Below are 13133 nucleotides of genomic sequence, written 5' to 3' on the forward strand. Positions count from 1 at the left end.
GCTGGAAGATGGGCAGGGAGACTTGATGGATGGGGGAGTGGAGCCCAGCTGGGGTTCTGTTCCCCCCTCCCAACTCTAGTGGTTAAGGGCTAAGGAGAAACAAGCCCAGAGGCAGTTAGTGACAGAGCCAGAGTCCCTTGGGCTACATCCCCAAACCTAGTCCTGGGCCCCTTGGGTTACATCACAGGGCCTTGGAGGAGGGGCCAAGCTGGCCCCAGGAAGCCCTGGCAGGGTGGAGGCATCAGAGTTCTCCCAGGGACCCCAGGGAGGAGGTTCAGGCTCCGGTCACAGCAAAAGGCCCAGGCACTCCAGGCTGTCTGTCTCCTGGCAACTGTTGGCCTCCCCAGAGAAGGCACCTCCAGAAAAGCCCCTAGTCCCTAGAAGAGCCTGGTGAGGGCAGCAAGGAAGGGCAGACAGAGGGCCCACAGGGTGAGTCTCTCTCTGTTGGTGCTGCTGGGCAGTGGACCCAGAGATCTGCTACCTTCCCCACCCCCACGTTCACACCTTCTCCCTTTGGGCACCAGGCTGCATCCCTGCAGGTACACCCAGGTTCTCCTGAGCAGGTGCCCTCCATCATAGGCAGCTGCGGCTCCTGGGCTCCCCCCTGCCCCCCTCCCAGCCCCTGAGCCCTGATGGAGTTGGGGGGAGTGGGGAGTGGACTGGAAAAATGATCCAACCCAGCTGGCTGAGGGATGGGGCATTCTGGGATCTAAGGGTTGGGGACTGGGAAGACAGGCAGGCAGAGGAGGAAACTGCTCCTGCACCAGTGCCCTTGGCTGCCCCGCCCCACCCGCTCAGCGCCCAGCCGAGCGCCATGCAGGCTTTGCTTCACCAGGTGGCGCTGTCCTCCTTGAAGCTCTTCTCCCTGCCCTGCGGAAAGTGGCGGAACCAGAGCTTAGAAAGGGCAGGGCTGATGTTCAGAAAAGAGCACAGGCTCAGCAGTACTGGCTGTGACAACAGTGAAACGCACGTGTCCTATTGGTAAATAGCCACTGCCGTGAATCCCCCTTTAGTGTCCCCAAGCAGCCCAGGACACTCCAGCCTTCCCAGACCCACCAACTAAACAGTAAAGAGAATGTGCCCTGGGCAGCAGGGGTCCTCCAGGCTGGCTCTGATTGGTTGGCATGTTAAGTATTTGTACATCACCTCTGGGAAGGGGCAAATACTACCCCCCCAGCCCTAAAAGCAAGCCTCAGTCCCACAAGGGTTGAACTAACCCCCAAATCCAGGCCACAAAGCTTACACTGGAAAGATCTCTGGGCTTAGAATCAGCTAGATTGGGCTGTCAGGCTATGCCTGTGACACCTCTCTTTCATCTCTTTCCCTCTCTGGGCTGCAGTAAAATAAGTATGGAGCGGGGGTAGTTTAGATGGTTTCTGAGAATCCTTATTGACTTTTACTGGTCTGTGATTCCTGATCTCACACACATATTCTTTCTCTCTATCTCTAACATACACACGACTGCCTTTTCTTATCTCTGCCCCCAGAACTGACCCATGACCTGGAAATGAAAGAGGCCCAATCTCACCAACAAGGTAAGAGGACAAGTGGTCACCTTTTCCCCACCACTTAGGACCCAAGCCTTCTCCACCCCTGGTCCAGACCTGGGGACAGCCACTCCTCAGCTTATTGAGTGAGTGCAGGACGTCAGCCTCATTTGCCCACTCAGCTGGGTGACCTTGTGCAATGAACAACCTGCACCACCATACATAGTGCCCTCTACCCCTGTCTCTGTCCAAAGTGGGAAAATGAAAGCAGGAAGGAGATGGTGTCCAGGAAGTCCACATGGCTGACTTCATTCCTTTGTGACCCACCTCCCTAATCCTTCGCATCCTTGCACAAGTGATTCTCACAGTCCGTGTCCACACCCTCCAAGATGCTGAGTGTCAAGATTCAACACGATGGCAATATGGGGTCTTTGACTTCAAGGAACATAGTCTAGAGGAGGAGCAAAGAGACACATGCACATTAGCAAATTCTTCATTTTACAAAAGCGTGACTTCTTGCCGTTGTAGAAACTCCACTAAAGTATTTGTTTATAGATTATTACTTCACCCATAAAATGGGGAGTGGTGTGGGGAGATGTTGTTCAATGAGTATAGAGTTTCAGTTTTGCAAGATGAAAAAATTCTAGAGATCTGTTGCACAACAATGTGAGTATATTAACACTACTGTACACTTAAAAAATGGTTAAGATGGCAAAATCGGTTCCTTGTTTTTTTGCCACAATTAATGTTTTTAAATGGAAGGGGCTGCATTGTTGAGATCTTAATCTCCAGATTATATGATCTCTGAGAACTAGGACTGGGTGTCACCCACTGCCTCTCAGTGCAAGCACATTACCTGACATGCAGAGGGACTCAGTAAATGCTTGATTTAAAATGAATCACAAAAGCAGTATTTCTTGGCCAGGAGGGTTTTAAGAATGGGCTCCCTGCCATATTGATGTGCTACTTATAGATCAACAGCTACAGGACCAAGAGTTAGGCATGGGGAAGGCTGGAAGTTTAAGGTTAAGGTAAAATGCTAGGAGTCCTACTAACTGCTTTGCATATCATGCATAAACGTCTAAACACTTGTGGCCCTGAACTAATTCTGCCAACCGCTTTAAGTGGCAGTCATGGGCGGCCTCTTTGTGCCTACGTGCTTGGAGGAAGGGGTCACATATCCCAGACACCATGCAAGAACAGTTCTGTGACAATAGTAGCTTTTACTCCACCTACTGTCCTTCCTCTGAAAGGGCTTTTGGGGTCATCTGGGCTCAAGGCACTGCCCCAGTGTCCTGGTTTTTATTTTCTCTCTCAGTGGGCTTGAGAGCTCTCTTTCCTTGTCCTCCTTTTATATGAAAATCACTTGGTGGTTTTCATATCCCCTCCAGAGTCACCTTTTACCTACCCTTTGTCACCATTCTCACTCATACGTGCCAGTCCTGGGATACAGACTCTGCTGAAATGGAGTTTATGATCCAGAAGGTAGGGGTCCTCAACCCTGGGGGTACATCAGAATCACCAGGGAAGATTCAAGAAGTACCCTTTCCCAGTACTTGATACTTTGATAGGGCCCAGGAAACTATTTTTTAAAGCTCTCTGGATGGTTCCAGTGTACATCCAGGTTTGAAACCCAATGCAGTGGGCAAAGGCAAACAATAAACAAGTTTAAAAAACCCCACAAAATGTAATAAATGCTCTTTATGAAGGAAACAAGGTTCGCAGCACACTGACTCCCCTTTTCTGCTCACACTCCCAGTTCTTTCAGTCCCTTGTTCTTGTATGTCTCTCCTGCTACGGGGCTTTTGCATAAGTCATACCCTCTATCCGAAGCACCCTTCTCTCCCTTGTTCATCACTTAATTCCTATTCACCTGTCAGATCCTAGCCCAAGTTGCTCTTCGGCTGAGAAGCCTTCCCTGATTAGGTCACAGTCTCCTGTTACAGTCCTGGTATTGGCACGTGTCACAGATGCAACCTCACATTCTTTTGTGGTTATGTAACATACTTCTCCCACTATGCTTGCTGTGAGCTTCGTGAGGAATGTTTTACTATCCACCATACCCACAATGCCTAATACAACGCACAGAGTCAGGGCTCAACAAACAGTCATGGAGTGAATAAATGGTCAGGGAAGGATCTGCACTTAAACTTAAGGGTTGCACTGAAGAATCAGAGTGGCCAAGCAGAAGGCAAGATAGGTGCAAGGGCCTCGAGGAGGAAAAAGGCAGGCCAGCGTCGCAGGCACGTGGGGAGTGAGGGCGAGCGCCGCAGGACGTGCAGTCGGGGGGGGGGGGGGTGCCGGGCTTCGCTCCGAGGATCGGTGAGCTGTGCAGGTACAGCCAGACGGGGACCCTCACTCTCCCCTCCCTCTCCCCTGCCCAGAGTTGGCGTCCCGGGAGCTGGAGAGCAAGTGCCGCGAGCTGGAGTCACAGCTGGCGGCGCGGGCGGCGGCCAACGCGCAGCTGCGGCGGGAGGTGGCGCAGCGCGAGGCGCTCGTGTCGGCGCTGCGCTGCAGCCTGCGCGCCGAGGAGCGCCGCTTCCTGGAGGAGCTGCGTCGCCGCAGCCACCGAGCCACCGTGCTGGGCACTGAGCTGCAGAAGCACACCGAGGCGGCCGCCTACCTCTCCTGCCAGCTGCACGCGGCGCGCCAGAAACTGCAGACTCCGCGCCCGGGCCCCGGCGCCGCCGCCGCCGCCGAGCCCCGGATCCGCCGGCGCGCACAGCGGGCCCGCCGCCCGCCCGCAGCCGAGGCCGCCGCCAAGGGCCCCGGCCGGGACTGGGCCGCCCGGGAGCGCTCGGCCGGCGCCCCGGACGACGCCGATGCCATGCCAGACCCCGCGCTCTTCCTCTACGCCCGGAGGCCCCCGCGGCCCAGTGGCCGCAGCCCGCGCCAGCCGCCTCCCCAGGAGCCCCCTGACCAAGCCACCCCGCCGGCCGCGCCCAGCCCGCCCAGTGCGCCGGCGGACCCGGAGTAAGCGCGGGGCCGGCGGGGAGGGGCGGGGCGGGGAGCGGGGGAAGGTGGGCCCGGGGCCCGACTAGGGACGCAGCTCGGGCCGCGCGGGCGGCTCCCAGGGGCTGAGGCAGCCGGTCCTCCCCCAGGGAGCGGGCGGAGGCGGCCCCTGCTCCCCCGCCCCTCCGCCCCTCCCAGCCGCCCCCGCCTTTTGTATTTGCCAACAACGCCGAAGCTTTGAGCTCTCCCCTCCCGCCGGGGACCTCCTCCGCGGGGCCCAGCGAATGCATCCTTTTTTCTAGGAGAGGACTCACAGTACCGATCTTTATCTGGTCCCCACCCTGCCACTGGGAGGGGAAGGGGCGGGGGTCACGCCCTGCCCCGGGAAAGTTGACAATCATTTGGCGGGAGGGGGAAGCCTGGGCGGCCTACGGAAAGGAACCAGAGTGGCCCTTAGCATCCTTAGGCCTTCCAGCTCCCCGCTGCGGCCTCCCCCAGCCCCCCACGGCTGCCCTTCCCGCCGAGCCTTCCTCCAAGGGGAGGTTCGGGCTGGGGTCTAGAGGCTGGACCTTTACCTTGGAAGCCGCTTCTCCTACCCCCTACCCTGCTGATAGGTCCTTACACAGGTGAGCACGGAACACTTTAGAAGTCGCCTCCTCCAGAGCCTCTGGTGGGGAAAGTGTGGACTTACTGAAGTTTGAACTTATGGAAATTAGCACCCAGAGACCCTTAGAGAAGATTACAGAATGGGTTTGGTGGCAGGTCCTGGTCTAGAGCTGTCTCCAGCTCAGTTCTTCCCCAGGATGCCGACCTAGGTATTTAGACTCTGGGGACACGCCAGAGTCAGGCTGCCTCATCAGGCTTATGGAAGGGTTAGAAAGTGCTTTCAGGAGGTAGCTGGGAACCTGAAGGCTGCCCTGGGAGTTTTCCTAGTCCTGTTTATTGGTGCTAATTTTGCCCAGCTTCCTAATTAGCTGGCTGCACCCAGAGGCAGGAGGAAGGGCCCGGCTTCTTGGAAGTGGCAGTTGTTGATAGAGGTTTGGGTTTGCTGGGGGTAGGGGTGGGAGGGAATGGACAGGTTAGGCCCCAGCCTGGCCCTCTCCAGGAATGCCCCCAATCCTATCAGACCTGACAGTGGTGGGGTGCTCAGTGCCCTCTCTCTAGGCTGGGGAGTGGCAAAAGGAAAGAATACTGCCCACCTCCTAACGCGTTTCTCCCCATCTCCCCGTCACGACCAAAGGCAGGAAGTGAAGCTCCAGTCCAGTTCATTGCCCCCACCCTGTCCGGCCTAGAAAGAAAGACAAATCCCTAGAACCCTGTCCTCTCATGCCATCCCTCCTCTGTTGGTCCTGCATCAAGTCCTAAGTGCCTGTGAGGTCTTCCAGGGGCTGCCATGGGAGGACATGGGGCAGGGAGAGTCCTTTATCTCACACACAAGCACCCCATCCTGGCAGGTCCTGACCCTGGCTGGGGCTGAGCCTTCTGTTTGTCACCCAGGGGCCTGGGAGGTCTCTAGGGTGATGAACCCTTTTTCGGTCACAGCCCCATGAAGAAGAGGGGGAAAGAACCCCAATTACAGCCTCTTTCACTGTATATGTTAGAGGGGGCAGGACACCAGTGAGCTCACAAACATGCAGCCCCCTCCCAGCTCAGGACTGCTGAGACCACTGAGCAATAACCAGCCCTGGTCTAGGTGTCCGCCACTGGGGCACCCTCGGGACGGACCGTGCTGTCCAGTCTAAGGGGCCACAGTAGTGGCCTAGGGTCCTTGCTTTGCCTGCTCCCACCTCTCCCCTCCCCAGCCTCTGTGGTTGTGCCTCTACCCTCTGTGTCCCCTCAAGTGTGGGTGACTCACTGTACCCCTCGACCCGTTGCCTTCCCTTTCAGAACAGGCCTGAGTGAGGAGGCCTCTCTCTGCTCTTGGCTGCTCTCACTTGATGGGGCCCAGACGATCCTGGGCAGGAGGGAAAGAGGGTCTTTCTGGAGGCACCCTCATCTTCCACAATCAAACTTTTGGGGTGAACTGGGTGACTTTGTTACATCAGTTCTTCTACAGAGATGGTGAAGTACTTTACCCACCCACCCACCCACCCACTAAAAGCCATAGCTACGCCCACCTGGCCTCCCCCGGCTCTATAGCAATAGCCCTCTTCCTCCTGTGTACCCAAGCTGTCTGGCTGGGGGCCCCAAAGCCCCCTACCGCACGGATCCTCCCGTGGCCTGCCTGCCTCTCCCCAAGTGACCCCATCAGCACCTCCCACCTCCTGTCCCTCTTTCAGCAATCAGAGATGATGACACTTAATTGTGAGGTACTTGGAGATACCCCAGACGAAGGTCCAGCGTGCTGGAGCGGCTGACTCGCTGACTCCCAGCTGAGGTGTCGGGGTGCCTGGGAAAGGAGATAAGGCAAGCACCCCCCCCACCTCCACTCAGCAAGCTGGGGCAGGGGCCAAGGCAAATACAGGGTTCCAATTTTATCAGAAATTCCCCTTCCCTCTCCCTCTCCTGGGAATAATGGACAGAGGCTTCCTTCCTCTCTCCTGCACCTGGGTTTGGAACAGAAGCCTCAGGGCAGCAGAATAAGACTGGGAGTCAGTGGCCTGCCCTTGGCCTCAGTGGTCAGAAACTCCTCAGCCTTGCCCTCAGCTTCTGGCCCTCCCCTTCTCCTAGCCTGGGGGACCCGCCCTGCCAAAGGAAAGACCCCCTCCCTCGAGCCCCTAAAAAGTTTGGGTGGCTAGAAGGGAAAGGGTTGTTTCCTTCCCTCTCCCTGCCCTCCACCTCTCCCCTCTTCTCTGCTGCATGAATCCCCATTGGGGGAGGAATGTGTTGACATGGACACTCAGGGGCCCTAGTTGGAGCCAGGAGCTGCAGGTGAGGACCCCTCCCCATTCTGGAAGCCAGTCAGGGACCTGTGGGCAATACAGCATGAGGCTTTGTACCCCTGCCCCCCAATATCCCACCCACAGTAGCCTGCAGTTTGGGGGACCAGGCCAGGGCTGAAATGGGGTAGCCCTTCCCCAAACAAGCAGCAGAATAGAGGTCTCCCTGATGGAGAGGAAGGATGCCGAGAGGGTGTGGAGCAGCATCTCCTCATCACGGAGAGCCAGGGATCTCTAAGCACCCTCTCGCTGAGGTGCCAGCCTTGAATGGGGGATGTGCAAGGCTTCAGAACCACCTGGCAGGAGCCCCTTGGGCGCGGCAGAGGGATCCTGCTCCAAGTTCTCTGTTGGCTGCGCTTTTTAATCCAATGCTTTTCAGAGTGTATTCACTCACCCACAGAAATAGAACCCTGTGCTTTAGGGGTGACTGTCATATGCCTTATTCTTAATAAAATATCTGAAAAACACCCAAGTCACACTTTTTTCCTGTGGGCACTCTGCGCCCCCATCCCCTCAGCCCACCACAGGTCTGTGGAAAGGCCATGGAGGAGATAGCGAATGGTTTGGGAGTTAGCCAGTGGGTTGGGTGAGACTGGCAGCTGAGACTCTGAAGTCCCCTCCGTAGGTATTCCTCACATAAAGCATAAGGCGTTCATCGGAGATGTCTGTTATGCTGCTCAGGTTAGCCCTGTCCCTCTCTCCATGCCACCCCAACCCAAATGAACAAACAAGACCTTAGATTAGAGGCTCCTGGCTAGGCTTGGCAGGGATAGATTGGAAGGGTTCCGTGCCTGGAATTGCCCATTGTTCTGGCCTAGAAGGAATCCTGGGCTTCTGGACTTGGCTATGCCAGTTCTTCTTCCCTGACAACCATCTCCATCTGATCCAGCTGCAAGAAGCCCAGCAACCCAGAGAAGAGCCCTAATCTTATCCTCCACTACCGAGAGCTATCCGAGGACTGTGGTTTGGGAGCTCAGCACACTCAGCATCTTCAGGCCTGTACATTTTCAGTGTAGGTCTATGTTGTGGATGGCTCTAGGAGAAAAAGCAGCAGCTCTGCATTCTAAGGATGCAGGGGACATACTGGTTTTGCCTGCAACCTTCTGATGACAGTACCTATTACTTCCTTTCAGGCAACAGCCTTCTCCCAGCTTAGTCAATGTGTTGCAGGAGTCTGACCCCACCCATGTGACCCAGGTAAGGTAGGTCACACTGATTGGGCTGGAGATGGGCATGCAACTCTAAGCCAATAAGAGTCCAACTCAGAACTTTTACTGTAACCATTCATTTAACACACCACGTTAGGTGCTAGGGGTACAGGAGGGAACCAAACAGAACTACTGAAGGACAAATTCTTGGGTGGCTAAAATGGCAGAATATCAGCCTGGAAATCTGGTAGGCCATTTGCCATCACCAGGGATGGGGCTACCTGATTATGAAGCTCCACAAAAGAAGTAAAACCAAGAAAGATGGAGGCAATTCCTTTTTTTTTTTTTCCTGTCATGAGTGTTTCTTTCTTTTTTTTTTTTAATTTTTGTGAAATATAGTTTATTTACAATGTGTTAATTTCTGCTGTACAGCAAAGTGATTGAGTTATACATATATAGTCTCTTTCATATTCTTTTCCATTATGGTTTATTATAGGATATTGAATATAGTTCCCTGTGCTGTAGGACCTTGTTGTTTGACAGTTCCTGATAATTAAGCTGCCTGGATCCTGCTATGCCTGCAGCCCATATACCCGTGCCTTTTTCAGTTATATAGACCAATAAGCAGCCCCCCCGCCACTTTTGTATTTAAATTATCAGCATTAATTTGTGGGGGTTTTCTGCTTTTTATTTTAACCTAAATTTAGACTTAGAGAAAAGTTGCAGTAATGATACAGAGTTCTTGTATGTCTCTCACCCAGCTTCTCCTAATGTTAACATCTTATTTTATCATAGTACAATTATCCAAACCAAGAAATTAACATTGGTACATGGCTATTAACTAAACCACAGACTTTATTTGAATTTCACCAAGTTTTCCCCTAGGGTCCTTTTTCTGTTCCAGGAACCTATCCAGGGTCCCACTGCATTTAGTTATTTTTTCCTTAGTCTCCTCGAATCTGTGACACACTTTTAAAAGCCATTTTGAGTTGAGTTTTAGTGCCTTGCTAACCCCATGAGACCTGATGATGTCAAAGAGTAAATAATCAATGGGGGAGAAACAAGTGGACCCCAACTAATAAAGTACATTGAATAAAATATTTGCTGAACTCTAAGGAGGGAGTGACTGCTTCCAGCTGCCAGGACTGAGAAACAGTTTCACAGACACAATGGTATCTGAGCTTGATTTCATAGACCTTGATTTCTTGTCTCTTTTCCCGTGATGCTTCTCCCACAGAAGTTGGCATTGAGAAAAGGTAAACGACTTGCTCAAGGTCACATAGTGAAGGAGTCAGGGATGGAGATAGATGAAGTCACATACAGTCATGCACAGGGGATTGGTTCCAGGACACTTCCCCCAAGCTCCCTCCCCCTCCCCCCTCCTCCACAGAAACTAAATCTGAGGCTGCTTAAGACCCTGATAGAAAATGGGAATTTCCTGGCAGTCCAGTGGTTAGTCCTCTGTGCTTCCACTGCCAGGGGCCCAGACTTGATTCCTGGTTGGGGAACTAATCCCTCAAGCCATGTGATGAGGCCTTAAAAAAAAAAAAAAAGGCATAGTATTTGCATACATCCTCCCTTATTCTGTATTTATTTATTTATTCTTTGGCCATGCTGCTCTGCTTGTGGGATCATAGTTCCCCAACCAGGGATCCAACCCAGACCCCCAGGCCCCTGGCAGTGAGAGCATAGAGTCCTAACTGTTGGACTGCCAGGAATACCCAATTCTCCCTTACACTTTTTTTTTTTTTAACATTTTGGTATATATATATTTTTTTCTTTCTTTCTTTTTAAATATTTATTTATTTATTTATTTAGCTGCACCGGGTCTTAGTTGCGGCATGCATGTGGGATCTAGTTCCCTGACCAGGGATCAAACCCAGGCCCCCTGCATTGGGAGCATGGAGTCTTAACCACTGGGCCACCAGGGAAGTCCCCTCCCTTATACTTTAAATCATCTCTAGATTACTAATAATTCCTAGTACAGTGTGAATGCTATGTAAATAGTCATAAATACTGTGTAAATTGTAAATACAATGTAAATGCTATATAAATAGTTGCCAGTGCAGCAAATTCAAGTTTTGCTTTTTGGAACTTTCTGGAATTTTTTTTTTAATATTCTTGGGAGTTCCCTGGGTCTAGTGGTTAGTGTTCAGCGCTTTCACAGCTGTGGCCCAAGTTCAATCCCTGGTCGGGGAATTCCCACAAGCCCCATGGTGCCGCCAAAAAAAATTTTTTTTTAATTTATTTTTTTGATCCGTGGTTGGTTGAACCATTCATGCGGATGCAGAACCCATAGATCTGGAGGGCCAACCTGCATATGGCTTCCTACCCAGTGTGCCCAGGCGGAGGAGACAGGGCAGCCCTGGCTGCCCCACCTTCGTTCCTCGCTCCAGCCTCTGGGGATCAGGTTTGAGCCCAGGGTGAACTAAGACTGGACCTGTAACAGGCCCAGGAAGTATGGCCCAGGCCTCCCTCTGCTTGTCCCTGGCCTTTTATCTCCCCAGGTAGCTGAGGAAGGGAAGGCCCAGCCCTGGGTAAACATCTACCAGGACTCTGGGGTCCCATTTCAAGTAGAGAAAAAGGAGAGAAGAAGAGGAAGGGGGAGAGGGATTGGCCTTAGGGTCCCCCCGGAGACCCCGTGGGTTCTAGGCTGAGCCCAGAGTCACAGTACAGAGCAGAGATGTGCAATGTCAGCACCACCTAACTCAGAGATCATTTTTTTCAATCCTTTCATTTTTTAGATCAGGAGACTGAGGCCCAGGGAGTCTTGCTAACTGTCACCCCTCCTGGCAATTCTGCCCACACAGGTTTGGGTTGAGGGAGGTGGAGCACTTCCTCTCTCATGGGTTCCTGGAGTCAGGCCAATCGGGGTAGGGGATTCCTTCCTGCAATCCGAGGGGTTTGGGTCCCAGCTCACCTCTCCAACCCCTTGGGAACTCTGAAAATGGGGGGGAAATAGGAATGCCCAGCTGAATGGGTGCATCCATCATAACAATAATTAGGGAGATGGGAGGCTTTAAGCAGACTAATTATGTAGGGTAGGTCTCAGCCTCGGTAAACCTCCCTTCGTATTCACTTAGCATCTGTACCCAGAGGCCATAAAGATGGGGAATACCACGCAGGCAGGCAGCCCTGAGGATGGGGACTGTGTAACAGGAGCCTGCTAAGGAAATGGGAAGAGGATCCACAGAAGCCATGTTGCAGGTTCAAAGGCTGCTGGGACTGCTTAGTCACTAGGCCCCTGGACAGACTGGTCATTAGCACCCTTCCTTACTTATCAGTAGGCATTCGCAGACCTTGATCATAAGGAGGACATAGGAGTAAGGCCAGGGCAAGGTATAGGCTGGTGCCTCTCCAGGGCTCAGCCTGGTGGGTCTCAGCTAGGCATCATGGAAATGATCTGAAGCTCTGTATACAAAGGTCAAAGCATACAGTACATAAAAGGAATATTTGCTCAGAAAGCCCAGATATTATAAGTATCTGGTGAAACCCTGTGGAGGCCTCTAAGGGACTGCTTGGCTCTGCCTATACCCGGGACCTCCATTCAACCAACCACTGTGCATTAAGCACCTACTATGCATCAGTCTCTGGGGAGATGCTGGGGTTACCCAGATAAATAAGGTATGGTCATTGCCTTCAAGAAGTCCCCTGGTCTAGCAGCTGGACTCCTCACCTGAGAACCAGACATCCTAGTTTGGCCAAGACAGTGTTGGTTTATGCCTGTTGTCCCAAGGTCATTATTAATAGTGTCCACTTTCACTCCCATAGTGTCCTGGTTTGCATGATACATCACATGGTCACCCTAACCATAGCACAATGTATAGGCAATGGTGGAAATAGTTGGGGAAAGTGATGGGAGTAGTTGTTGTTAAGACTATGGTGAAAAGACATTGGTGGAAGCAGCTTGAAAGTAAGAAATAGTCTGCTTAATATGTGATTGGACCACCAGACGATAGAGAAAGTGGTCAGAGGATGATGCTTTTTGTGTGTATCTGTTTCCCTATCCCCAGGCTTGCTGCTCACAGTGTTAAAACAGGGCTACGCTTTTGGTTATGAGCAGTGTAACCAACATGGAGGGGGCTTCCAACTTCAGCTACACTGGACTAGGTACAGTTCTCCAAATTCCTTAAGTTTCAGTTGGGAGACTGGTTAAAAGAATTATGGTACATCTACACACTGGGATATTATCCAGCCATAAAATGGAATGAGAAAGCTCTTTGTGTACTGATATCTCCAGAATATAGTAAGTAAAACAATCAGGATAAAGAATAGCAGGTACAGTATATTACCATTTGTGTAACTAAAGGGAAATACACACACACACACACACACACACACACACACACACTCTTATATGCAAAGAATATCTCTAGAAGAATATAAAAGAACAGGTAATCCTGGTGGTCTGGGAAGGAAAACCAGATGGCTGGGGGCAGGTGACAGATTTCACTGTATACCCTTTTATGCTTTTTGAAATTTGAACCAGTGAATGTATTCAAAGTTCTAAATAAAATTAAAAGGTTTAAAAAAAAATAAACGAGTGAATAAATTCCCAGGGTCCCTCTTTCTGTGTCTTCCCATATGATTCCTCTGTCTTGCTCATTAAAATCCTTCTTATCCTTCAAAGCTTCAGAGGAGCTTCTTCCCAGAAGCCCTCCCTGACT

The 13133-nt window shown here is 52.1% G+C and overlaps 1 protein-coding gene and 1 long non-coding RNA gene across 2 annotated transcripts in view; one reads left to right on the forward strand and one right to left on the reverse strand.

Annotated features, from left to right (window-relative positions):
• Nucleotides 1-4169, reverse strand: part of LOC307068299 — a 6705-nt gene extending 2536 nt beyond the window's left edge. Inside the window, exons 1-2 of the long non-coding RNA XR_013811436.1 lie at nt 4111-4169; nt 1815-1938 (exon numbers count right to left, since the gene is read on the reverse strand). This is a non-coding gene — a long non-coding RNA (uncharacterized lncRNA). The remainder of the gene's footprint in view (nt 1-1814; nt 1939-4110) is intronic.
• CCDC92B (coiled-coil domain containing 92B) overlaps nt 1-4464 on the forward strand; it is a gene marked incomplete at its 3' end in the record, with an annotated part of 6920 nt that extends 2456 nt beyond the window's left edge. Inside the window, exons 2-3 of the mRNA XM_079726094.1 lie at nt 1488-1535; nt 3872-4464. Of these exons, the coding sequence (XP_079582220.1) occupies nt 1488-1535; nt 3872-4464 (641 nt within the window). The remainder of the gene's footprint in view (nt 1-1487; nt 1536-3871) is intronic.
• Between the last annotated feature and the right edge of the window lie 8669 nt (nt 4465-13133).

This window comes from Hyperoodon ampullatus (genome assembly GCF_949752795.1).
Source record: "Hyperoodon ampullatus genome assembly, chromosome: 19".
In the NCBI taxonomy this organism is placed as follows: Eukaryota; Metazoa; Chordata; class Mammalia; order Artiodactyla; family Ziphiidae; genus Hyperoodon; species Hyperoodon ampullatus.